Source organism: Lichenostomus cassidix, chromosome 26 (assembly GCF_008360975.1).
Source record: "Lichenostomus cassidix isolate B80296 chromosome 26, HeHo_3.0, whole genome shotgun sequence".
NCBI lineage: Eukaryota > Metazoa > Chordata > Aves > Passeriformes > Meliphagidae > Lichenostomus > Lichenostomus cassidix.
The window spans coordinates 2,979,688-3,004,230 of NC_139506.1; the positions used below are offsets into that span (position 1 = coordinate 2,979,688).

Below are 24,543 nucleotides of genomic sequence, written 5' to 3' on the forward strand. Positions count from 1 at the left end.
TTTGAAGCAAAATTAAAAAAAGAACGGATCCGCACTCAGAAAACAACAACCACATCCACAGATCAAAGCAGCTGTTCTCCTCTCATTCGGGGTTTTAAGAGGTTTCTGCAGCTACAGAGATGTTTACACAGGGAGAGAGATACATACATTGTGCTGTCTTGATGCTGCCTCTCCCCCCTTCATCTGGCAAAACATTCCCTGGGAGGCGATATGAGGTCATTCCTAGCCCCTGCCTTGTTTTCCTCAAGCTGCAAGGCTTCGGGGCAAGAGGCAATTCAGTTCCCATTAGCACACACACATTTGCACTTGGAACCCTCCCATGTACATTTTGCCTGGGGGGAGCTCGGGATGGACAGGGGACCAGTCTTTGCCAGCTTGTTCCCAGAGGGAATTCCAGCAGCCGAAGCTGCCGTGAGGGCCAGCGGCTTTGGCAAAGCCCCTGGGAAGGGACATGGAGCCGGGAGGTGGGCTGGCATCTTTTGCAGACCGGCATCTTCTGCAGACCAGCCGTAATGTTTCTGTGGCTTCCACCACTTTTACGACGAGAGGGGCTGAGCGGCTCTGGGGAGCACTAATGGACTGTAAAAGGCTTTTTCCCCTCTGCCTCCTTGGCTCCAGCCCAATTCCGAGCGGCAGTGAGCCCCACTCCGGTGCTTGCGCAGGGACGGAGGCCGTGGGAACGCGCCAGGGCAGCCTCTGCCTTCACCTCTTGGCATCAGCACCTTGGTCCTGCTGCTCCGTGGGCAGCACCCGCTTTGGCAAGCAGATGGATTGTGGCTGTGAGCCAGCCTGCTCTGTCTGGGCAAATGATAAAACCCTCCGAAACGATCCTCCCCATCTCTAGCATGGATTTAATGCCATGTGCTAGGAACGAGCTGCATCTTCAGCTCGGACTGCGTGTGCTCGCATGATGCTGAGCCAAAAGCTGTTTCTGAGGCTGCACAAGAAGCTGCTGAGAAGCAAAAGTCCCCGAGGCCCTTAGGGCTTGCAGAAGCAGCTATTGAATCAGGCAGGGATACTGGAGGCAGAAGAGTGAACCAGGAGATTTCCCTTTCTCTCCAGTCCACGAGGACCAGGGGGACAACTGCCAGTCCAGGGCAGGACCCCACCTCTTTGCTGGACCCAGCAGTTCAGGGGGATCTTGTCCCGACCCTGCACACTGGAAGGTGCTGGCTCGAGAAAACAGCAGCCCAGACATTTCAATGCCCCAGCGAGGGCTGTGGTCTACAACTTGGAACAGAATAGACTATTTTTAAAAGCCGAGAGGAAAACACAGTATTCCCAGTAACACGCCAACAGCCCAGGCTCACGCGGCTCAGCTGGTCCCCAACACTCATCCCTCATTTCCCCAGCCTATGGTTTGATCCAGATGCCTCCAAGGTGGGTAAAAAAGCACCAGGTCCCACGAAATGACTGCCTGTCACCCTGTGACACCTTTTTTCCAGCGTCATGGAGCTTCCCAAAACGCTGCCTGCGAAAGCCCTTGTTTGTAATTCCCAGTTTGCAGCAGGAGAAGGTGACACATGCTGAGGTGAAGTGACTTACCCCGGCGTCACAGGGAAGGTCAATGGCAACGCCAGGAATAGCCCCGTTCCCAGTTAACCACTAACCACACTTATCCCAGAATAAGGGTCCCTTTTTCCAGCTGAATTTATAACAGCTTTCCAAGTGACATAAGGTCTTACAGAAATAGGCAGGCTTTTATTCCAGAATAATTACCAGGAGATCGGACTGGAGCGTGTATAATTACACTGGTGCTGCTGCCGGTGAGTCGGACCCTGTGCCACTGGGAGACAGCTTTTATCTCATCCTGCTTTTCCATGAGCATGTGTACGTCAGCTGGGAGATCACCAGGATGTGGGTGGGGAAGGAAGGGGCTTTGGGTAGAAAGGAAAGTGATGTATCACTCTCTACAGCTTTGTTAATCACATTTCCCATAGAAGATGATAAAAGGTCTTCAGCTACTGAAATCATAAGGAGTTTTTTGGGCTGTGCTGGGTCACATCCCTGATGGGCTCAGCAGTGCTCTGTGCATCTGCTTTGAGTTCATACCAGACACAGCTCTGGAGCAGGTGGGGTTTTTTAAAATACATTTCATATCCCACACTGGTAAAATCAAGCTCTGAGTCCAGGTCGAGGCCTTAAACACATTTCTGACAAAAGCTGTGGGGACAGATAGTATAAAAACATCCTTTGAAAGTAACTGCATCATTTTTCAGTTGTTGATGTGTTTGTGCATTGGCAAGAGTGGTGCCTGTCAGGAATAGGGTTGTGGGGGGCTTTTGGGGGGCTTTAGGGGATTGTGGGGGGCTGCTCTGCTGCCCACAGCTGCGACCAGGCAGGGGTTAACTGTGACACCACGGGAACTCCAGGACCCAGACGCACATGTTTAAAAGTAGCACTTCTCTCCTTAAAATAGTTTATGGATCTTACTCGGGGATAAATCCAACACCCTGGAGCAGAAGGAGACCTATTAATTCCTGAGTTTTTTCACGCTGTAGTAAAGCAGCGGTTTTATTTGCCCGCCTTGTGTAAGATGTCAGTCATTTTCCCACTTGCATTTCCATCTACAATTTAACAAGGCAGCAGTTTATTTCCAGAAGCCCCGGCCAGACCCCAGCCAACTGCGTCAATATTTTGTTGCTTACACAAACGCCACCATTAGAGTCAATACTGCGTTCCGGGGGAGGCTTTTTCCCTTTCTTTTTTGTTGGAATGATGCATGTACAGCTCTGGAAACATGGGAGGGTAAGAGCAGCCTCTCCAAGCATGTACCTGGCGCAGAGGCACGGGCACACTGCTCAGGGCACTGACCTGACCAAAGGCATTCGCTAATTAATTCATTCTTCCAAGAGACTTAACTGCCTCTTGCCTTCGGAAACCAAGGCAAAACCCGAGCCAAATCCGAAGCCTGTCAGAAAGCATGGAGAGACCCTTATTGACTGCAGAACACTCCAGAGGAGGGAGCTGGCTGGTGCCAGCCGCGGAGCCGGCGGGGGCAGCCGTCCAACTCAAAACTCCTGCACGGCTCCTCGGTGCCACTTTTGGGATAAGGAGAGAGGCAGAGTTTGGCTGGACCAGGGGCTCCCCACCTTCCTCAGCCTCCTGTGACGCTGCTTTGGGGTGTCTTTCCTGGTCACCATGGGCTGACCATGGCTGCTGGCTTGTTTGAGGGATGCTCCTGCAGCCCGCACTGCCCTGTTGCCTTTGGCACGCTCTCCCGAAATCCCTCAGAGGTTTTCTGGTCCAGCATGAGCTCATCCCTCTGCCCCAGTCTCCTGAGTGTGGTTCTTGAGCCACAGGGCTCTCAGGGCACCCCCAGCACCTCCCTGAAGTCACACCCACAGGCACCTCCAAAAGCTGGGGGGTTTTAAGCCTACACATGGCTAAAACATCTGATAAAATCCCAAAGGAAACAAGGAGAACCCAAAGAACAAGGGTCTGACAGCCCAACCAGCTGGGGAAGCCCTGCAGGATCTCCTTCCTAATCCTGCATCAGACCACTTTTGCATGAGAACAGAGCGGCCTTAGTGTGTCAACAAGCTCTACACGCCCGAGGGCAGCTGGGAGTGAAATGACATTATTTTTTTTATTTAAAACGGACTTCTTAACCTACAGGAAAGTAAATGTTCTTCTAGGATGGCCAAGAAAACCACACTGGGATTTTCCAAATGGGCATGACTGACTGTTTATGAGCAGAGGCTTCCAAACGCAGGAATAAATGGCTTGCTCTCAGCAGGTTTTCCTTTCTATATTTACCCTCACCTGAAATGAACATTATTGCACACTGCAACACTTATTCCCTCTGATCAGGGGAGCGGGCGAAGAACTAACCAGCCGCAACACGTCAAATAAATTGTTAATCTGGTGTTTGCACGGGCAGGGGGAGGAGGGAGTCCCCTGGGTTTGGGGCAGGGCCCAGGTCCTGCTTACAACTCCCATCCCAGCTCTGCAGGAATGCTTTGCTTGCCTGCTGCTGAGAGCTGGGGCTGGGCCCTTGGTAGAGCTGATCTGTCTGTCCCCAGCAAATCTCCAGCCTCCTCCCTGTGGCACCTGAGAATCCCTGATCACGGGCAGCTGGTGGAAAGAGGTGGCATCTGGTGCAAGGAGCTGCCCAAATCTGCACAAGAAGACTTTTGAAGGGTAAGAAAGTGCACCCAGATCACAGGTGAAAGTTCAAGCATGAGATAACCCTCTCCAAAGCACTGGGCTTTGCCATCCACCTCCACAAGTCCCACGTTTCACACTGGGCGCTTCTCTGCCCGTTCTCAAGGTGGGAAGTGCCTATGGATGCAAAGGGGTGGTGCCTCCCACGGATAGGTCCCCTGCAGGCACAAAGTGTCCTGCTGACGTGCAGCTTAGCCATAAAAGTTTCTTAGACAAGGGGCTGGGGGCTGAGGCATTGTGAACCAAACCTCACCATGAGGCTGGTCACTCAGCTGTAAAATCTCCCCTAATCCCAGCCCTGGGGAAAGGAGAGGACAGGGAGATCACCTGCCTCTCCAGGACATCGCCCACATCACATGGCTCCCAGGGTCATGCTCACACCCACCACCACCTTCAAATCTGGGCTTGACCTCCAATTTACCTTGAAGTTCACTAGTTGTGCCATCCGCTCTGGCACGCCAGCTGAAAAAGGGGTTCACATCGCCCCAGGAAGAACAGGGGGGATTAATCCTCTGTGGTGGGGGAAGTTGATCAGTCATTAGTGTCTGCGGGTGCCAGGGACCCTTGGACGTGGGCAGCAGGCATGAAACAGCCTTGCTCTGCTCATGGGGGTTTCCATGTACTCATGCCAGACAGGACTTGGCTTCTTTTTTTTTTTCCCCAGCTCAAACTTTTCACTTTTGGAAAAGTCTGTCCTTGTCAGAATAGCTGAGCAAACCCTTCCCCAGCCAGCCATTCCAAGAGAATTTGTTTTAATCCAGATTAACGAACATAAAGCAATCTAGATAAACCGCATTAAGCCAAAAACATCTTTGAACTTTTTTTTTTTTGGATCACAATCCCTCCCTGAGCGCTGTGTGTGGTTTGGGCCTCCCTGTACCTTCAGCTTCCCCAGAGCTGAGCTCTCCACCAAGCCACAATTAAGTCAAGTCAGCAAATACAAAGATTACCCAGAGCCAGCAGCACCAGCAGCGACCCAGTGCATTGCATAGGGAGCCCAAAACCAATTTTGGATGCGGAGGTGTCCAACAGGGTGAGATGGCACAAGAAGCATCTCCCCAGTTCTGTGCACAACTCCCAGCCACAATGCCTGAGCTGTGGCCACTCTGCCCACGCAACCATGAATCAAACCCCTCCAAGCCTCAGTTTACCCAGGACCAACTCATTCCCTAAACATGCAGATGATAAATTGGTCTGAAACACCCCGAGACCAGGCACTGCCTTCAGGAGGCTGGACAGGACAGGGGGTGGTTTGCTCCAAGTGGCTGCTCCCTGCAGCTTGGACATGTCTGCTGTGACTGAGGTGGCAACAGCCAGCTTGGGCACATGGGATGTTGCATGGAAAAGGTCATGCACCATCTGAGGAAGAGGGAATTGAGAGATACCACAGTTGCTGGTGAAGCACGTTGTGTGTTATGGGCACATACACACCTTGCATGCCTACGCCAGAGTCATCACTGCAGACATCAGAGCAGACACTCTCTTCTCCAGAGGACTCCCAACCAAAATCAGGGACTATGGCAAACCCAATGCCAAGACATCCTCTCACCTGGACAAGGTGGGAAATGCCCCTTCAAGCGCCTGCCGGGACACTGGGAGCTCCTCAGGATCCAGCTGTCTGCCCACGTATTTGCACCAGCATCCAGCACGGGAACAATCCAAACCTTGTCTAGCGCCCAGGAGTTCCTGCAAAAATAGCTTTCCTGGCGGATAGGGCAGAGGAAAACTCCAGTCTTCCCCAGCTCTCCCTTCCACACCCTCCCAAAACACCTGCTAATGCTTTCTGCCCTCCACCCCTATTGCCTTCCTCCTGCAAGGCCAGTTTCCAACGGCCACAGATGTAGCTGCTGGGCTCCAAATTCCCTCCCGTCTTGGAAGTGAGGGCTGTGACACCACTGGGGCTCTGCCTCTCCTGTTGGGACGGGGTTTGCTTTTTCACAGAGAGCCTTCTGCGGCTGCTCAGCACAGCAGCTCACAGCTCGGGGCACTGTGCCTCCCTCCCAGGTGATTTGGATCAGGATACACCAGGAAGTTTGCTTTCGCCTCCTCTGTTGGCGCGTGGGTGTGCAAACAGTGACCAGTTTCTCTGCCGGTTCGACTCCTTTAAATGGGGACTTTCATATTCATCAGGCTTGGAAAAACATTGACATCTTTTAAACAAAAAATCCATTTCCCCTTGCATGGGGAAGGTATTTCTGTTTGAGCTGGCAGGCTCTCCCCCTCTGGCTGCCGCCTCGCCGCGCCCAGCACGGTCATGACGGTGGGGTTGCAAAAGTGAGGCCATTCCACAGGTGAGCAAGGTCCAGCCAGCGAATTCTCCCTGCTCCTGCCAGGAAAATGGGAGCCTTCTTGGAAAGCTGAGCCCTCTGCACCAGGCTGGGTTAAATTTCTTAATCAAGCAGGGCAGAGGAGCATGGGCTCTCCACTCACTTACCGATCAGGCAGATTCGCAGCCCAAATGGTCCTTTCCAATGTTTATCATCAGGGTTACAAATTTCTGAGGTGATTAAAGGGTAAACTGAAAATCTCCCTATGAAGTTTGCTGCCTGACACTCCAAGCGCTCACCCTGAAAAAACTCAAAATCCCAATTTCCTCTGTTAGGATTTCAGCTGGATGGCTTGGCTAAAAAAAATGAGATTAATCTAATCAGAGAGATGGATGGAGCTCATTAAAACACTAGATTAAAAGAACCCACCCAGCCCTATTACCAGTGCTCCCGAGGTCTTCTGCCTTTGTGGCAAGTTAAACCCACTCAGGAATTAGATTGCCTTGCAGAAATCTGCAGGAAATGCATTAAAAATACATTCTGCTATTACAATCCTTCATGTCAGCCGTCACTCAGGAAAGGAAATTAATGCAGGGCAAATGCATATATATTTAAATACTTACAATTGCCTCCTCTGGGATCAGGATTTATAGGCTGGAAGTGATGGGCCCTGCTCTGAAACAGAGACAAGAGCAAACTGCAGTCCCCTCAGGAGCTGTTTTATTCTCGATAAATGCTATTTTCCCATCCTCAGCTTCCTCATGCAAAGCTAAGGATGAGGAAAGGGCAGGAGCTGGGTCTGGCACTGCACAGAGCTGCACCAGGAGCACGGAGGGAAATTCCTGGGCAGGATTTGGGCCAGACGGGTCTCATGATGAACTTTACTGGTTTTATTTCTCATGACCAGTTGCTTTCCCACTCACAAGCCGTTCCTGTAGTTTTGAGCAGCTGCCCATCCCCTGCCCTGTGGCCCTGGGGGCTCCGGAATCCCTCAGTGCTGCAGGTGCCAGCTGGCATGGAGGGGGAAAAAAGCTAAATTCTTTATTGGCACACAAGGAGCCTCATCCCAGATTTTGTGGTTTTGCTGGGAAGGTTTAACCCCAATCCCAGCGAGGTTACAGCAGGTGACCGGAGTCAGGCCCTTCCTTCTCCACAAAGGAAAACGGACAAACCCGGAGGAGTAAGAGAGCAAGAAGGATGCTGCGGCGGCTGCACGGCCAGCAGCGCTCCCTGCAGCCTCCCGACAGCTCCGGGCCCCGCGGCAGCTCCTGACGGCAGGACCGGGATGCGATGGCAGGGCCGGGATGCGGTGACAAGGCCGGGATGCGGCGACAGGGCCGGGATGAGGTGGCAGACCCCGGGATGCGGTGACAAGGGCCGGGATGCGCTGGCAGACCCCGGGCTGCCCTCGAGTCCCGGCGCCGCTGCCCTCAGCGCAGCGCTGCCCTCAGCGCAGCGCTGCCCTCAGCGCAGCGCTGCCCTCAGCGCAGCGCTGCCCTCAGCGCAGCGCTGCCCTCAGCGCAGCGCTGCCCTCAGCGCAGCGCTGCCCTCAGCGCAGCTGTCCCTCAGCGCGGCGCCCGCCTCACACGGGGGCCGTCGCCCCCCTGGTTCCCCCCCTCCGCCTGTAATGGGAGCGTCCCGCCGCGCCGCCTCGGCACGGCGCCTGGCGCGGCCCATTCGCTGGGCAGGGGGGAGCCGGGCAGGGGGGAGCCGCACCGGGCGGCTGCGGGGAGTCGCGGCCTGCTGGGGTGGGCGCGGGATCCCCGGGGCTGCGGCTGCGGCCGAGGGCAGTGTCCGGAGTTAATTAGCCCGGTGCCCGGTGTTAATTATCCCAGTGCCCAGTGTTAATTAGCCCGGTGTCCGGTGTTAATTCAAAGAGGCCGGCACTAGGGGTCAGCCCCGCGCCGGGGATCGCGGAGAGGAGAGGAGAATCTCCTCACACCCTCATGAGGCGGGGTGATTTGTCTGTACACAAACCTGCACTTTTTCACTCAAAAGCTGCTCAGTAAATGCTTTTAACCCGCTTTACCTCTCGAGGCTGTGGTTCGCGTTCCTTCCCTTACTTTTATCCTGCTTTTCTGCAGTCTGCCCTGGAAACAGCTACAGGCAGTCACTGGTGACAGTTCCACACTGATCATTGTGCATGAAATTGTCCTCAGAGCCACTTTGGGGACAGCTTCTCCCACACAGGTCAGCATGTCTATATATATATAAATATATATCTATATATGCAGGCTTGGCTTTTCTCTGTCTCGTAGCAAAAAACACATGAGAATAGGGATGGAGATGGGTTTGGGTCTGACTGTAGAAGTACCAATAAGATAGCTCCTGGAATAAGCAAAAAATAGTTGGAGCCTGTTTTATTTATCCATGGCTTCATGATTTTCTAAGAAGTTCTTAAATCTGATGCGTGTCAGGTATGAGTCACTAATATGGGAAGGTTTAGAGGCTCCAGCTGTGTGAGCTGTGATCGTGACATGAACAAAGCAGACTCTGCAAGGAGCTCTCCTCCGAGGTGCTGGTGTTTCAACTGAAAAGCTGTTTAAGTGACTGACACTCTCACTGCAGAGACAAACACTAGCTAGAAAAACATTCTGTTGGTCTTCCCGAGGGCATGGAGGGTTCCCCTGAAAAGTGCTGTGCTCTTTTTACCCCTCAGCTAAGATGGGGTAAGTGCTGCATTTGATGAACTTTCTCAGCATTTCAAAGTGGCCTCACTTTGCAGCATTTATTGCAGTGTTGAACTTTGAATTCAGTGTCTCATCCGAAGGAGATTTTCAGGGTTTTGGACCTGCTGAATGTGACCTCCAGAGCCTCTGCGCTCACTTCAAGACCCCAGGATGAATGGAAGAAATTCCAGGCACTCTTGGGCAAGCTGCCTAGTCAGTCATGGAGAAATGGAAAAAAACTACTACTTCTACAGGAGCTACTAAAGCACTAAATGGACCCTGGGCATTCCAAAACGGATGCTTTCATCACCTGTTCAGTAACAGATGAGAGAAATGCCTCTAAGGGCTGGAGGCCTCCTGGAGGCCTCCTTCAAGTGGCACACCTCACACAGTGAGCCCCAGCTCCTGCATGCAGAAAACAGAGCTGAGAGCCTTCCCAGGAGGAACTGGGAGTTCTCAGAAGTTTGAAATATTCTGAGATCCTGTGAGGAATGAGGGAATGCAGTTAGGAGGCATATTTAAAAAGGAAAAGCTGCATTTGATGTAGACATCTTTTCTTCTAGGCTGCAGAGATTTCTCTGTGGCTGCCTCTCTCCTTGCTCAGACTCCATCAAGGCGCTTCTTGGAGGCTGAAATCCTCTATCCAGTATAACATTCTGTGGATCTCAGTCCCAGCCTAACCTTGTGCTGGGATGAGTGCTGTGTGTCACTGTAAGCAGTTCTCTGCCCTTCCCTGCTGTCCCCTAAACCTGCTTCTTGCTGGCTGAGCATGACCAGGCTGGTCCTGCAAACATCCAGAGTGTTCCTGGTTCCTACAGCATCCTCCTGTAATTTTCTTGTCCCCAGTCTGCTCCTGGCTGCCTGAGCAAGCTTCTCTCACAGGAGATTTCTGTTGATTGACCATTAATTTTTTGTTTTCATACTTTTGCTCCCTAGAGGGCAGTGGATTCATTCCTTCCTCAGCCTTTTAATTTTCCTCGATCTAAAAGATTTCCCAAAGGGCTGTGGTTCCTTTCAGGAAGAGCTGCTGGAAGCTGGGTGCAGGTTTGGAAACACAATCCACAACAGGCAAGAGTTTGGGAATTTTCATTTTCCAGATGCAAGCTGGATTGTTTCTGATAATTTTCTCCACGCACCAGGCAGGGGTGGAATCTGTTCTCCTCCAGTTTCTCAGATCCTGCCTCAGCTTGTAAAAATCCATCTGACAACACCACCAGGGCCTGCAGGAGGTGATCCTTGGCACATCAGGATCTGAATAAACCTCTCAACTAGAAAAAGTAGTGGCCTTTCTTCCTCAAAAACCTGTCCCTATTTGGTGGGGAAGGCAAGGGGCTGTGGAGCTCATTGAACTGCAGTGCTGATCAGGCCCTTTTAACTCAAGGTGTTCATTCTGCCCAGGACGTGTAACCTCTTCTGAGGTGTCAGTGGCTCTGAGGATAAAACCTCATGGTGTTTCAAACCATTAAACCAGCTCAGTGTATTTCATGTCAGCCTGAAAACCTGACTTGCCTTGCTATTAGAAATGGAACATACAGTATAAATTTAGCAATCCCGGGTGTATTTAGCATTTCACATCAGTCAGATTTTACTTGACATGAAAATCTGAACTTTAACCTGTATTTAAATGTCTGGATTTCTTGCTCTAATTTTACATACTGAAATGTCCTAGTTCCTAGCAAGCCCCAGGTCTTTGCTGGGTAAATGTTCTAAGCAGTGGCTACCCAAATGGGTATCAGTGTCACAAGAACCACTCACTGCCCTGCTGCAAAAAGGGATTTCAGTGGTTATCCCGAGTACAGGACAGGCCCCAGGGACACAGTCCTTGCAGATGTACATTAGTGGGGGTAAAAATTAGCTTTTCTAACCCTCCATCACACTCAGAACACACCCACAGTGGCTGCAGACCTTTGTGCTGTCTTTAACAGAATACATGAATGCGATTTTAAGCATAAATTAGTCTCAAAATAATAATATTCAATATTTGGGTCATTATGACTGCAGAAAGAGCAACTTCAACCAAAGCTCCCAAACCCCCAGCCAGTGCCTGCAGGATGAAAACTGCCCTGCTTTTAACACAGACCTCAGGAGACTTGGGCACAACACTGAGGCCACACACAACAGCACACACGTGTGTCTAAGGTTGTTTATTAATTCAGTCTGTTCTAAGTTGTACAATTATGAAAACAACAAAACGACTGCTGGAAGCCCAGGAATATTTACAATCTCGCCTTGTTGTAGTGAGGTCAGTCTATGTTGTTGCACAGATCGGTTATGTTTGGTACCACAAGATGTTTAAAATTCAGACAAATTTGAACAGATTAACAATTGTATATACAGGAAATAAAAGGAAATTCAAGTATCAAAATACAGACAGATTAAATAACATTTGTATTACAAATCAGCCCCACTGCCATACATCACAATTAGCAAAAATGTCCACATTGCAAACTGAACTTGACTGTCTCTGCCCTGTCAGGGAATCCCAGGTTATTCTTCTGTGGGTAAGAAAAATGTCTGAGCTGGGTTGACGTAGCGAGAACAGCACAGGTACTTTACTTTTGGGACAAAAAAATTTAAGTAATACCAATGTGAGACCTAAAAGGGAGACCTTTGCAACGTGACAGCGTTGTGAGTGCTGTGCTGGCTCTGAAACACATATCTGAGCAGAGCCAGGGAAATGCTGCTGCTGCTGGAAACTTCTGAGGTGGGTGGAAGGAGCATTAAAGCATTGGCTCCACCTCAGCTGCACACAGAACGGGATGTGTTCGGGGCTTTTTGGCATCTGCTCTGTGTCTCAGCAGCCTCCTGAAGGTACAGACTTCACTACAGGTACAGCCTGCAAGGTGCCACATCTCCCTGGGAGGGGGACAGGCGTGTACCCCAAAAAAGTTGCATAATTTCTTCTAAAAAGAACAATCCCAAAGCAAGTTTAAAGTCAGCTGAACAGCTAAGATTAGCGCTGTTTTATTTCTTTGTAAACACAAAATAAAAAAAAGGATAAAGCATCTTCAATTTGAAAAAAAAATCATCCCCTCCTATATAAAGACAGACGAAACTCGGCAACTCCGTTTGCCGGCTGTGAGTGAGGGCTCAGCCCAGAAACCAAAGTCTGTGAAACACAATCTGTCTTCAAAGAGAGGAAAAAGACCCAGGGCAGCCCCAGCTCCTCCCGGGCAGGTAATACAGCAGATGCAGTTGGATGCAATGTCACGTTCAGCACCAGAAATTTGGGGCACTTTCCTCCAGATAGCACAAAACCCTGCAGGGAGGAAGAGCCCGAATACTGCGCAGTGGGTGGGTGAAGGTGGCCAGGAGCCAGCGACAGGCACAGGCCAGGGTCAGTCTCCAGCACCGAGTCCCTCGAGAGACCCCACCACACCAAACTGCCAAAACAACTGCTCTGTCTGTGAGGTGAGAAAGGGAGTATCTGGCTAAAGAATGGATCACTAAAGACAACCACAGGTTTACACGTGGGGCTGGAATGGACCACCAGGGTCACCGAGCCCAGTGCCTGAAGATTGGAGTCTTCATCACCACGTCACCTCCAAGCCAACCTCCAAAAAGCTCACGTCAGAAAGGAAAGGTGTCCCTCCTCCCAAGCAGAGGTTCAATTTGCAATCTTACCAAAGACTTGTTGCCAACACATCAAATATTTACACTTACACCAGTATGAATTGCAACATGTGCATAACAAGGAATGTTAGGTTTCCTAAATTCATCGACTTAACCCAAAATCTCCACTCCCCCTTCCGAATCCTTTACAGGTCTGTGCCCTCGGGATTATGGTTCACTTCCCTCCCAGCCTCACTGGTGAGAGAGACTAAAGGAAATCCTGACATACAGCAGCAACTGGAGTTAAACAGGAATTACTTGGGCACAGCGTTCCTGTGTGGCAGCAGGTCCCACAGCCCTGACGAGATCATGACGGATGCGCTGCGCTACACTTGGCATCTGAAGAATTCAAATCACAACCATTTTAACATTCTCCCCAGAGGGGAACAGTCTGAAAACACGTCAGTCACAGCCCAAACCACCGTGAAACACTCCGTAATTCGGAATAAAAGCAAACACACAGCACCTTTGAGGTGGTGTCTTTGGGGACACTGTGCTCGGATGGGGCCAAGCCACCCTCAGGCTGATGTGGTTTGTCCTTGGGGATGGACTGTTTCAGTGTAATGCCCAAAATTTAACTCCTTATTTGTTCATCTTCTGAAACTGTTGCACTAATTAAATAATGAGCTAGTATCAAAAAAGTGCTAAATCACAATTGAATATACTTAAAAAAAACCCAACCCTTCAGGGCATAACTGCATTTAAAAACAAGACAGGTGCACAGAGGCTTGAGCAGGGAGTTGTCCCCTGGAATTCAGTGCGGAAATGGGAAGAAACGGGGTCCTTGCCATAGAAATGTCAAGTATTGCAACACGACAGTTCAGGGGATAAGGAAGCTTTGTACCATCGGGGATATTGGCCACAACTGCTCTGGGGTGAAAGATCCTTTGCAGATTCTTTTCCTCAAGTTACTTCCATTGGCTAAAAAAGCGTGGAGTGGCTCGGAGAACAGGATGCAGACTTACCCCACCAGGTTCTCACATGAGAGGAAGTGATTTCCAAGAATTTGGCGTTCTCTCCTCTTCACCCAGAGCTGAAGCAGAGTAAGTACCGTCAGAAATGCGCACACCACGCCCCTGCTAAGACTTTCTATCGTGCTCCTCGCCGGACTGCGGGATTCTCAGTAAATAAAAATTTCTTTTTTTTGTTTTTGTTTTCCTCACCAAAAAGCTGCAGTGCTACATTGAAACCATGAACCGGATTTGCTCTGTGTCACTTCGTTAAAAAAGAAACGGGTCGAAAGACGTTTGTCTCAAGCTAGAAAAGGCGACATCGCTCTCGGCCTCTCGAGTTTTCCTTCGCTAGGAATGGAGAGAGCGGCTTTCCTCGGAGGATGCTGGGTCCCTTCCCCCCTCTGCTCTGGGAGCCCTCACCGAGCAGCCACGCACCCAACTCCGAGGCAGCCACCCGTGCCAGAGGGAGATGATCTTGACGTCAGGAGGCCACTGCGTCCCAGGTCTCTGCCCCGCTACTACATCCCGTGGTAGGAGACGGCTGCCCGGAGCTCAGCTTCGCAGAGGCAAACAGAAAGGAAGATAATGGAATGAATTTCCGAGTCATATAAAAACACGTGCTGGGAAAGGCGAGGCCAATGGCCCGGAGATGGGACATAAAAATCGTCAGGGCTACGGACACAGAGCGGCAGTCGCGTGGTTTGGGCAGGGCTGCCTGGGATCCCTGCTGGGTTTGGTCACCCTTAGAAAGGCACATGCTCTCATGACCCGGATTAAGGGGGCGCGGAGGGACCTGCCCTTCCCAGCTGAGAGCAGGGGGAGGAGAAGAGCTCAGACCCTCTGACATTGGGTGGATGTGTGGCAGCTGCGTGGTGAACACCTCACCACCAGGGAGTGAATTTCTCTTAGAGGGACATAGAAACCTTCAGGGCAGTTTTATAGCTTGGAATGGTGGTGATGGATCCTAAACCCAGTCTCCCAGAGCACCTCAGGCACAGCAATGTTCTGCTGCCCACAAGGCCTGGGCTGGCAGGATGGCATTGCAGCCCCTGGGCAGTGCTGGCTCTGTGTCAGGGGGCTCTGTGGCATGTGAGATGTATGTACTTGACTGAGCTTTCCTTTATTTTTTTGCTTTAAGACAACCCTTTTACTTTTAGTCCTCTCGTGGGGTTCTCACTAGCTGAGCCCTCAGTCTGAGGTCAGTTTGCCATTAAGTTGCAAATGACTTAGGAGATCAAACTCATTCCTGAGAAAGAGCTAAATAAGGACTTTGAAACGTCAGATTTCACTGCAGGTGAGGGGAAATGGAAGCTCTGAGGCAGCAACTCCAAAGCCACAGCAAAGCTCAGACAAGCTGCTGCTGGCCCTAACACCAGGGGCAAATAACCCCGGACTGCTCCCTGACCTCTCCCCACTGATGCTGTTTGTGGTGTCCAGCTGACACCTCCCCTCCCCAGCCCGGGGCTAAAAACAACATGTGCCTTTGGAAGCTTAACCACAAGCTGCCACATGAGAACTACACCCAGCGCTCATGAGAAGTCTGGTGAGTGTAAACACAAGGACTATGAGGGGCAGAAAAACCTACAAGGGACTGAAATGCATGCAACCAACCCCCTCCTCATCTCCGAGGGGACAGAGCTCACAGTGGGAACGATCACACCTGGCCCAAACCAACGCTCCCCCAGCACTCAGAGCAGGTTCTGCACCGGGCTTTGAGGAGGGAGACTGTGGACAAGAGTGGCCGTGAGGAAACAGAAGTGCCCGTGTGTTATTTGCAGAGAGCATCACAGTGGTTAGTGTCAGTTCGACTGGCAGGGAAGGAAAGGTGAGTTCACCAAACAGTACACAGCCGTGGCTCAGTCGGGAAGAGGAGGATCTAGGAGGAGGGAGTGTGTGCACCGCAGAGACAAGAGGTCTCCATCAGTCCAGGGACAAGGTGAGATAGAAAAAAAAGGCCTGGGGAGTGTCACATTGCCCCAGGGATTCACAGTGCCAGAGCGAGGGGGGAAGACGTGAAAACGGTGGGCAGCTTTCCTGGATCCACATGTCTGACTGCCAGCCTGCCCTCTCTGCTCCTCCCGCCTCACGGGCAGCTACAGCGCGTTACCCTTGTTTCCAAGTAAGGAGATTCACAGTGTTCAGCAGCGATCAGGTACAAAAGCCGTTTAAGTCTACAGTCTCCTAAGTGCTGCTGCCTTGGACGTGGTGCCTAGGCGGGCTCAGGGCGAGCAGCTGGAGGAAGAGGGAGTTTAGAAGAGCAGACAGATCAGATCGCAAAGGCACGGTTAGACGGGGCGGACGCGGGCGTTTGCTTTAGAAGATAGTGGTCTCATACTTAGTGCTGAGGGTCCGCTTGGAGTCCTGCTTGGGGTCCACGACCCAGGAGACGCTGGCATGAGATTGGGAGTCTTGGTCCACTTCAGGGGGATCCAGCTAGAAAACGAGAGAAAGGGCGTATTAGGTCATCCGTGCTTCTGGGACAGAATGAGTGGGGATTCAAAGCATGGAGTGGCTGCTGCTCTGCCTATTGCCTGTCCCAAAAACGTGCACGTGTGCAAGGAAGCAGCTCTTGATGGGGAGGCGTTTGAGTCCTTCACAGCTAAAACATGTCTGGCCATGTCAGTCTCAACCCAGCACCCCAAGATGACTCCCTGCATTAGGCTGAGAGTCCCTGTCACCATCAGTGACAGCTTTGCTCATCTCAAACAAGCATGAAAAACGGAGTGCTACAGAAACGGGACAGAGGGAGACAGCTCCTGGCAGGTGAGCTCCCATGTGATTTACCCTCCTGACCAAGCACGGCTCTTTCCTCTTGTCCTCCTAAATCAGGGTGTCACGGGGAAGTTACCAGCCCAGCAAGAGCAGCGGGGTTAGCTGAGAGCTGCCACACTGCATCAGCAGGGGTGGGTGGGAGCAGCAGATCCCGGGGGTTCATCAAAACCCCTGATGTAGGTTGGAATGAGCAAGGGGAGGAACAACAGTGAGGCAGGACACGAGGGCACAGCAGGAGACACGGGAAGTAGGGAGGCAGCCCGGGTCGGTTCGGAAGGGAGGATGGCAGGAAGAAGGGTAAAGACCTTCGCTCCAGGACTAACAGACTGCAGCGGCAGGTAGGAGGGGCGGTGTGTTGTACAGGTGTGACAGTAACAACAGCGGGTGTCGGGAGGGAGCGGCACCTGAGCGGGGGGAGCAAGCAGAACACAGACAAAAGGAGACATTAAAGGAAGGCAGTGGCTTATGCAGCAGTCCCTGCTCCTCAGCAGCTCCAGTCTTGGCTGGTTTTGGCTATGGGGAATCCCATAATGCAGCTCACCTACGGATCTCACTGCGGTTCTGCAGGGTTTGCATGTGGAAGCTGTGCTGAACCCAACAGGGCACTTAAGCCCCATCCCACCCAGGCTATTTCCCTCTCCTGCTACCAGGAGGAGCCCCAACCCCACAGCAGGACTGGCACAGGCACAGACCTGCAGTGCCAGCAGCAGGACAGGCACCTGGACCATGTCTGGGCTCCCCCCACCACCCAGGGGAGGTGTAGGGGTGTGGTGCCCACGAGAACCCCCAGCTCAGCCCAGCAGGTCACTCTGCCACACACACATACCGCGGATTTCCTCATGCTTGCTCGTGGTTTAGGCACCGGTTTGGAAGATTTTGTTTCAATCATTTCTCCTGCTCCAGCACCCAGAGGCTTTGCTCTCTGGGCTTGCAGGGCCAGCTGGTAGGCGACCTCGAACGCCTGCCCCAACGTGAGGATGATCTCGTACGTCAGGTTCTTTGGGAGAACACAGAGAGCACAAAGCTGTCAGATCACCCTGTGCACAATCTCCCCTGTGCTCAATAGCTGCTCTGGGGTCACAGACCTTGGCAGAGCTGGTGCCTTCCCATCAGCAGGTCACATCTTGTTGTGTCCCTGGCAAAGCCACTGAGCTCCTGATGCGGGGGAGTTGGGACCCTGCTGCCTCTCCCAGGGCCCTCTGCCCACCTCTAAAGTCCCACCAGCACTGCAGTTCAGCAGCGTAAAGAAACAAAGCCCAAAAGTCTTGTGCAGTTGATTCTGCCCAAGTATAAAAGCAAATCATGCTTCTACCCTCTCTGAGTTAAAAGGTTCTTAAATCAGCCCATTATGCTCAACATAATTGAGAGCATGTTAGGGGTCTGTGCATGGCACATTCCCCAGGAGGGAAAGCTCCTGCCCTGCTTTATTCAGCACTGGAGATGGCAGTAATGAAGCCAGACAAATATTCTCTTGTTCCACAGAGGTCCAGTGTAAAGGCATTTGGAACCAAGACTACTTTATGGTAGAAATGAGTGAAAGAACCCTAGGAAGAAGCAGTCTGTGACTAGCCAATAAAGCTCAGGGACGAAACAAATGGGCTGTGAAGGACTGGGAGATGTGACACGATAATCCACTCACCACATCCACAGTGCTGAAGACATGGCAGTAGTGATGGCTGGTCTGCAGGTCCTTGGTGATGTAGGCAAAGGTGCAGAGATCCTCAGGGTCCTGAGCAGCACAGGAGATGTTCCGGATCTCGTGCTCAGCAATGACATTCTGCCGGGGTCAACCACAAGCACCTGTCACCCTTCTGGGGATGGCAAATACACCCGGCAAACAGCGGCTGTGGAGGGTGTCCTGGGGACAGGGAGGGGGAGTCTCCCAGCCAGACCAGTCCCAGCTCCCTCCCATGACAGGAATAAATGGCAACATGGTCCACAAGCAGCTGGTCTGCCAAGCTTTTGGCATTCAGGTCACCATCACCACCTTGGTATTCCCCCCAACCCCAGAAGCTCCTTAGGACCAGCCATGGCTTCTGGAGCCACAAAACATGGCCTGCAGCCCCCAGGCAGGTGGAACTGTAGGTCATGTCCCTCCAGACACTGACTTTGAGGCATCTGCAGCTCACCTGGTTGGAGGCATCGATGAACTTCACCCCTTTGTATGTGATGGACAGGATTATGGTTGGGATCTTCTTCATGTGCTCCGTGGATTTCTTCAGAAACAAGAATTTTTGAGTGACCAATTGTGAATGGATGGTTCCCTTCTCCACACCAGCCCCAGCCCACCCCAGAGACTCCCAGGCCCATACAGGCAGGTTTGGGAATCTGGAACTAGGAGGGGGAAAGTTAGCTCCTGGTAGAAGCTGAGGATGAGGGAACAGGGACCTGAAGAGACTCCAGCCATCACTTCCCCAGTGAAAACACCCACTCTCCCACTGCACAGACCTTCCAGCTACCAGGAACAATGCTGGGAAGAGGCAGTTCACCAGTGGCACTGCCTGTCTGGTGGTCTGGGCCCCCACAAGGTTTGGGAAGCCAGAGATTCCCCCTCCCCAGTCCCCATCATCCACCACAAGCTGCAAGTGAAGCCCCAGGGTCTCCATACCCTCATCTTGGCACAAGCATCCTGTGTAGACTCTGTCCCTCGGAGGTCTTTGATCAACATGGAGCCCAAGTACTGCGTGAAGGAGGGAGTGATGTTAAATCCTGCCAATCCCAAGGCAATGCCATTGCCCTGAGATTCCACACTCAGTGGCCTCACCCCAGATCCTCCTCATCCTCATCACCCCCACAAAGCAAAAGCCACTTACATTGGCCTCGTACCCGCAGGACTCGAAGATGAGCTTCTCAGGCTGGTGTTGCCAGTTTTGGACTGGGGCGTATGGGGCTGCCAGGCTGGGGGGGCGCAGTGTTAGCTTGGACTCCCGACGGTCCTCCTGCGTGGGAAGAAACACGGATGTGAAGCCACAACAGGTTCAGTCTGGGCTGAAACAGCTCTCAGGAGGGATCTTTGGGCTGATGGGAGTGAGGTTGGCAATGGCCAAATCCCCGAGGAATGGGGCAGAGGTGGCACACAGAGGGTGAAGGTGCCAGAGCTGATGGAAGCCTGAGCTGTTTTTGAGGTGAAACTGAGGCATAAAGGAGCTGCTGGCTCTGATATCTGAGGGAAGCTGAGCCTGACCAGCTTCCTCCCTGCATCATCCTACCTCCCCCCTGGCTCTAGAGATGGAGGAGCCTTCAGAGAGGACCCCCAAGACACACAATAGCACCCACTAACCTGTGCTTTGTAGCGCTCAACTCTGGAGTAGGGAGCAACCTCAGTGCCATGATCGTGTTGCCTCTTGGCAGTGTCCCCGGAGGGCAGCAGGAGATCAGCAGATCTGCCTGTGCAGGAGTCGTTCTGGCTCAGGGGTGATGACGTCTGGGACATCAAGTCCTGGCACTGGAATGGGCAGACACCACAAAAGGTCCTGGTCAGCTTGGGCTGTGCCCCCCATTGCTCCCTCGACACTGTCTGACAAAGGGTGCAGTGAGTGGACTAACAGGGTCAGCTCCTGCTCTGGGGGCTCCTGCATCAATGCCAATCCCACCCTTTACTGTCTGCATGGGACACCTGATTGACTCCCAGGATGGTTTCAGCCACATACTCAGCCTCTTCTGTCCAGCACGCCTCTGTTAGCTTATCCCAGGAGGGCAGGGGACATGGGGACATGCCGGGCTGGGGGCAAGGTGATTCCAGAGGCGTGGGCTCCCCATAAGCACTGAGCTAAGCACCCGAGGGTGATGATGATCAGCCACCTCAGCAGAGGAGCCCCAGGAGCTGCCGCCAGAGCAGCCGGAGCCTCGGCACAGCTGTGCCCACATTAGTCCCATTCAGCCCACTCGCTTGATTTGCCATTGACGTCCGCCCGCGCCGCAGCCAGCGCTGGAGCACACCAGCTGCAGCGCCAGGAAATGCTGCAAATGGCCCATTCTCCCACCCAGCTCCCCGGGCAGCATCTCAATCAGCTGAGCAGCCTTCTCCCCGCCCTCTCCCTGCTGCCTTCAGTCTCACAGTGCAGCTCCTTGGCTGCTGCTCCCGCCCAGGCTGCCTGACATGGGGGTTGAGCAGTGGGTGAAGGTGCAGGGTCTGTACCTGGCACACTCCCAGTGCAGCACCAGTGTGAACTCTCTCTGTTCCTACACTTGAACCCAGACCCTAAAAAATCCCATGTCAGCAAGCATGGCACAGCAACCCAACTTGCTTCAGCTAAGGCTGTTTGGGTTGGAAAGCCTTGGGAATCCAAGGTAAAAGGGCAGAGCTCTGCAGCAGGGCAAGGACCAGATGTTTAGGATGGGTAAAGTCCAATTCCTGCTCTCCAATTCCTGCTCCAGGAAGCTTATTTGCAATCTCTGGGTGGAGACAGCACGACACGCTGCCCCACTCCTGAGCTCAGTGGCTTTTGCCAAACTCAGCTCTCAAAAGCCAGTTCTCAGGAAGCACAGGCAATGTAATGCCTCCCTCCTAGCCCACCCCTGTAATAAGGGTCTGACATCCAAATGCTGCCACTCCTGCAGCAAAAATCAACATCCACACATCTTGTCGAGTGCTATTTGGCAGCAAGAGCAGGAGCTCTCAGCAGCCCAGCCGGGCCAGGGATAGGGCTCCAGCTCCCAAGGGTGCAATCAACCACCAGGCCCCAGCTGCAGCCCTCTCCAGCTGGGCTGGGTCACTCCTGCCTGCTGAAGGCTCCCACATCTCTGACCAGGAAACAAGGGCAGGAAAGAGGGCTCAGAGCACCACTTGGTGCGGGGCAGAGGTGGAGTGGCACCCTGCACCCCTTCATGCAGGCACCCACCTGCACAGAGGCAGCTGATCCCAAGGGGCAGCCTGACCTTTCCCATGGGGTCAGTATCCACAGGCTGACCTGCAAGGGCTGGAGTTATCTTCCCCCACCCACTGCAATCACAAGGTTGCCCCTGCACAAGTATTTGCTGCCAGGATGGCTGGAGAGGATGAGGTGAGGAGCTGAATAGACACCACTAGCCATGTCAAGATTTCTCCCAGCACTGACACACGAGCCAGGCAGGGACCACAACAGGGACTCACTCTCAGCTGCGAGAACCGTGGTGGCTTGGCTGGTGGCTCCTCATAGGGTCTGTCTGCCAGTGAGGCAATGATCCTTTTCCGATGGCCCAGCAGGTTCACTTTCAGCACCTGCAGGGAGAGACCACAGTCACTGTGGGCACAGAGCCACTCTGAGAGACCTGTGGCAAATCCCACCCTGAGGGAATGGGGCAGGACCTCGCTGCCCTGGCAGGAAAGAGGTGACACTCACATTTACTATCTCAAGCTCCCAGAGGTTTTTCACAGTGTCAATAGAGCTGTAGCCACTCGAGAGGAAGGACTGGATGTAATCCTGCAGTCCCAGGGAGTCGAGCCATGCAGGAACTGAGGGCTGGCTATTCCCATCACAGCCCAGGGGTTTCAACTGTGAAAGCACAAGAAAGGTGTTAAAAGCTGCAGGAGATGGGATCCCGAGGGTCAATGAAAATCAGTTTACAGGCTGTTGCCATCTCAACTAGCCAGTAAAAAAATCACTGTATAAACAAAGAATGTGCTTGGGATCAAGACTGATGGCAGGAACAGTGCCAGCATGGAGCTACCACCATCCACATAGCCTGGAAAACCAGTACACTCCTCCTCCTCCTCCCTGCTATTCCCCAAACCCTTCCCACAGCCCCTCGGATTCCTCCATGGCCAGAAATGCAGGGGACTGGATTTTGTTTCCTCTGTATTCACAGCCACACTTGGCAATGTCCAATTGGTTGGTGCTGACCTTCGGGAGGGAGCGAGCAGCCTGGAGCAGCTTCCGGCGGTGCTGTGGGTCACCAATCCCGATATCCCGAAGGTCCTGGTCTTCCATGACATTACAGCCCTGCGAGGACAGGAGGGAGTGACATGGGAGCAGGGGACAACAGGAGCCACATCTGGTGTGCAAATGGACATCACACAGCTACAGCACCCTGCTGACCTCACCTCCAGCACGTCCTGGGAGGAGGAGGAGAGGGAGGAAGATAAGGAAGGCTTCCAAGGCTGGGACCTCTGCCCCGCGTACCGACCTTGGGCACAGAGAGGGCTGACACGAGCAGAGCTGCAGCACACAGAGCACTGCCCTCCCCTCCCACCCACAGCCTGCTCTGCTTCCAGCCTTTAGCCCTGGGGCATGGCTTACAGCCACCTCCGTGGGATGTGACACACAAAAGGCTTTAAACATCGTCTAACAACACCCAGGCAAACCCCAGCTCCCTCCATGCCCGAGCAGCAGCTCTGGGCTCTGCTCAACCTCCATTCATGCCACAGAGAAACCTGCACTACTTTCCCTGGCAGTAGGGGAAGGTCAGGTGTCTCCTCTGCCCTCCAGGCAGGGGCAGAGATGCTCTGCTCACCCCACACTGCCCTGTTAAAACCCATTTTCTGCCCCCTTCCCCCTGCAGAGCAGAAGCACATGGACTCTACCCCCCTTTAAGAGCCTCCACAACCTGCTTCCCTGCCCTCCTACCTGGGCAGAGCTCAGCAGGACATGTCTCCCCACGCCACTGTGTGACTGAAGGCTTCAGCTCCAGCCTGTACCCCTTCCCTGGCCCTGCCTCCCTCTGCTCCCCAGAGAGTCCCAGCAGAAGGTCTGCGCCGACAGCACTTCACTGTTCCACATTTTGGTTTTATAAGAGAAACCCAATTAAGGCCGGCCGCGGGGAAGGTGAGGGCAGGTGAGATTGCCAGGCACCCTCCATAAAGGGTTTCCTACCCCTTCCCATCCACACCTTCATGGGATTTCAGCACGTGTGCTTTGCTAAGTGCTACCTGCTTTAAATGCAGCGAGCTGCCCCCGAGCAGCCACCTCTGAGTGTTCCTTGCTCCCAGCCATGCCAGCAGCATCACTGCCACTTCCATGGTGGGTCAGGTGACAGCAGAGCAGGATGGCACACAGCTCTCCACCCGGGAGCTGCTCTCCTCTCGGCCACAGAGGAGTGTTCAGGGAAACGGGGAATTAACACCACAGATAAGAGATGCCCAGAGATGTCTCTGCAGGCAGGAAGGCTGCCCTGCAGCCCACACACTGTCATTTAGCAAGCAGCAGTGGCAAACGAGCAGTGGGTGGCACGAAGCAGAGCCCTCAACACCCCCTGACACAGCTCCTCTGCCTACCCCTCCCTCAGCAGGACAGATCCTGGAGATTCCTGGAGAGCCGGGGAGGAGGGACCATGACGGCAGAGCCTGAGCTGACAGCCACGGCACAAAGGCATTTATTTGTCTGAGAGTTGTTTAAACAGCAGAAAGAGTCAGGACTAATGGCTCTGCAGCCCACGAAGGGGGTTAATTCCCTGTCTTCCCAAAGGCCAGCTCACAGACTGTGCTGTGTGTTGGGGCCACTTCGTGCTGGGAAGAGCTAATGTCACTGCCCCAGAGTGCCTGGGGACACCAGACCATGGCCAGGCCCTGCACCCCACAGCCTGGGAACGAGGCCACAGGACACCAGGGGCTCACCTGAGCTGTGACACTGCACACAATGAACTGTGAGAGGATGGAACCACGTCAGAAAGCTGTTCTGTGCACCCCTCAACTGCACAAAATCAGTGAGAAGAGGCAGGTTGTTGCTGAAGGCTCCAAAGTGCCCATTTGGTGCACAAGCAGCAGCTCCCTTGGATTGGGAAGAAACCCCCTGTGATTAACACAAGGAGCTGCTGCTGCCAGAGCAGCGACCTCCGGCTGGCAGGCAGCAGCATCCCACCAGAAAGATGAAAACATCCCTCCCCTTTCTTGTTCACAAATTTTAAGCCAAAGAGCCACATTTAATGTGCATTCCTGTAACAGCAGGAGATTGTGTGCTTGGCTCCAAGGAGGAGGGAAGGGATTAACGGGGATTAACTCCCCTGACAGACACCTCACCTGGCAGGAATGCAGCGTCTGTTCGAGGAATTCATCTCCCAGAGAGAGATGGTTTTTTGAAACGAACAAAGAGGGCCAGATCAAGTGATGGGATTTCTCTCATAGGTTTGGAAAGCAAAGTATTACTGCCCTGTCTGGGGGAGGAACAGGGAGGGACTGAAGTGCCCACA

The 24,543-nt window shown here is 53.0% G+C and overlaps 1 protein-coding gene and 1 long non-coding RNA gene across 8 annotated transcripts in view; both read right to left on the bottom strand.

The window, feature by feature from the left end:
* Positions 1 to 7,781, bottom strand: LOC146426966 (uncharacterized). Its single transcript, XR_014856590.1, has 3 exons — positions 7,058 to 7,781; positions 6,877 to 6,947; positions 1 to 5,853 (listed from the first exon to the last, which is right to left on the bottom strand). It is a non-coding gene; the product is annotated as an uncharacterized LOC146426966 (long non-coding RNA).
* Positions 7,782 to 11,232: 3,451 nt separating this feature from the next.
* The window catches only part of ANKS1A (ankyrin repeat and sterile alpha motif domain containing 1A), a 77,409-nt gene continuing 64,098 nt past the window's right edge, over positions 11,233 to 24,543 (bottom strand). For 4 of the 7 annotated variants that reach the window (XM_085083103.1, XM_085083106.1, XM_085083107.1 and 1 more), the window contains 10 exons: positions 22,263 to 22,361; positions 21,762 to 21,914; positions 21,533 to 21,640; positions 19,721 to 19,885; positions 19,254 to 19,379; positions 19,049 to 19,120; positions 18,570 to 18,656; positions 18,080 to 18,217; positions 17,267 to 17,437; positions 11,233 to 16,101 (listed from right to left, as the gene is read on the bottom strand). In XM_085083103.1, coding sequence (XP_084939229.1) covers positions 15,982 to 16,101; positions 17,267 to 17,437; positions 18,080 to 18,217; positions 18,570 to 18,656; positions 19,049 to 19,120; positions 19,254 to 19,379; positions 19,721 to 19,885; positions 21,533 to 21,640; positions 21,762 to 21,914; positions 22,263 to 22,361 — 1,239 coding nt within the window. In that variant the 3' untranslated portion in view covers positions 11,233 to 15,981. Of the gene's footprint in view, positions 16,102 to 16,745; positions 16,845 to 17,266; positions 17,438 to 18,079; positions 18,218 to 18,569; positions 18,657 to 19,048; positions 19,121 to 19,253; positions 19,380 to 19,720; positions 19,886 to 21,532; positions 21,641 to 21,761; positions 21,915 to 22,262; positions 22,362 to 24,543 lie in introns of all 7 variants that reach the window. The other 3 variants (XM_085083105.1, XM_085083104.1, XM_085083109.1) reach the window with 3 other exon arrangements.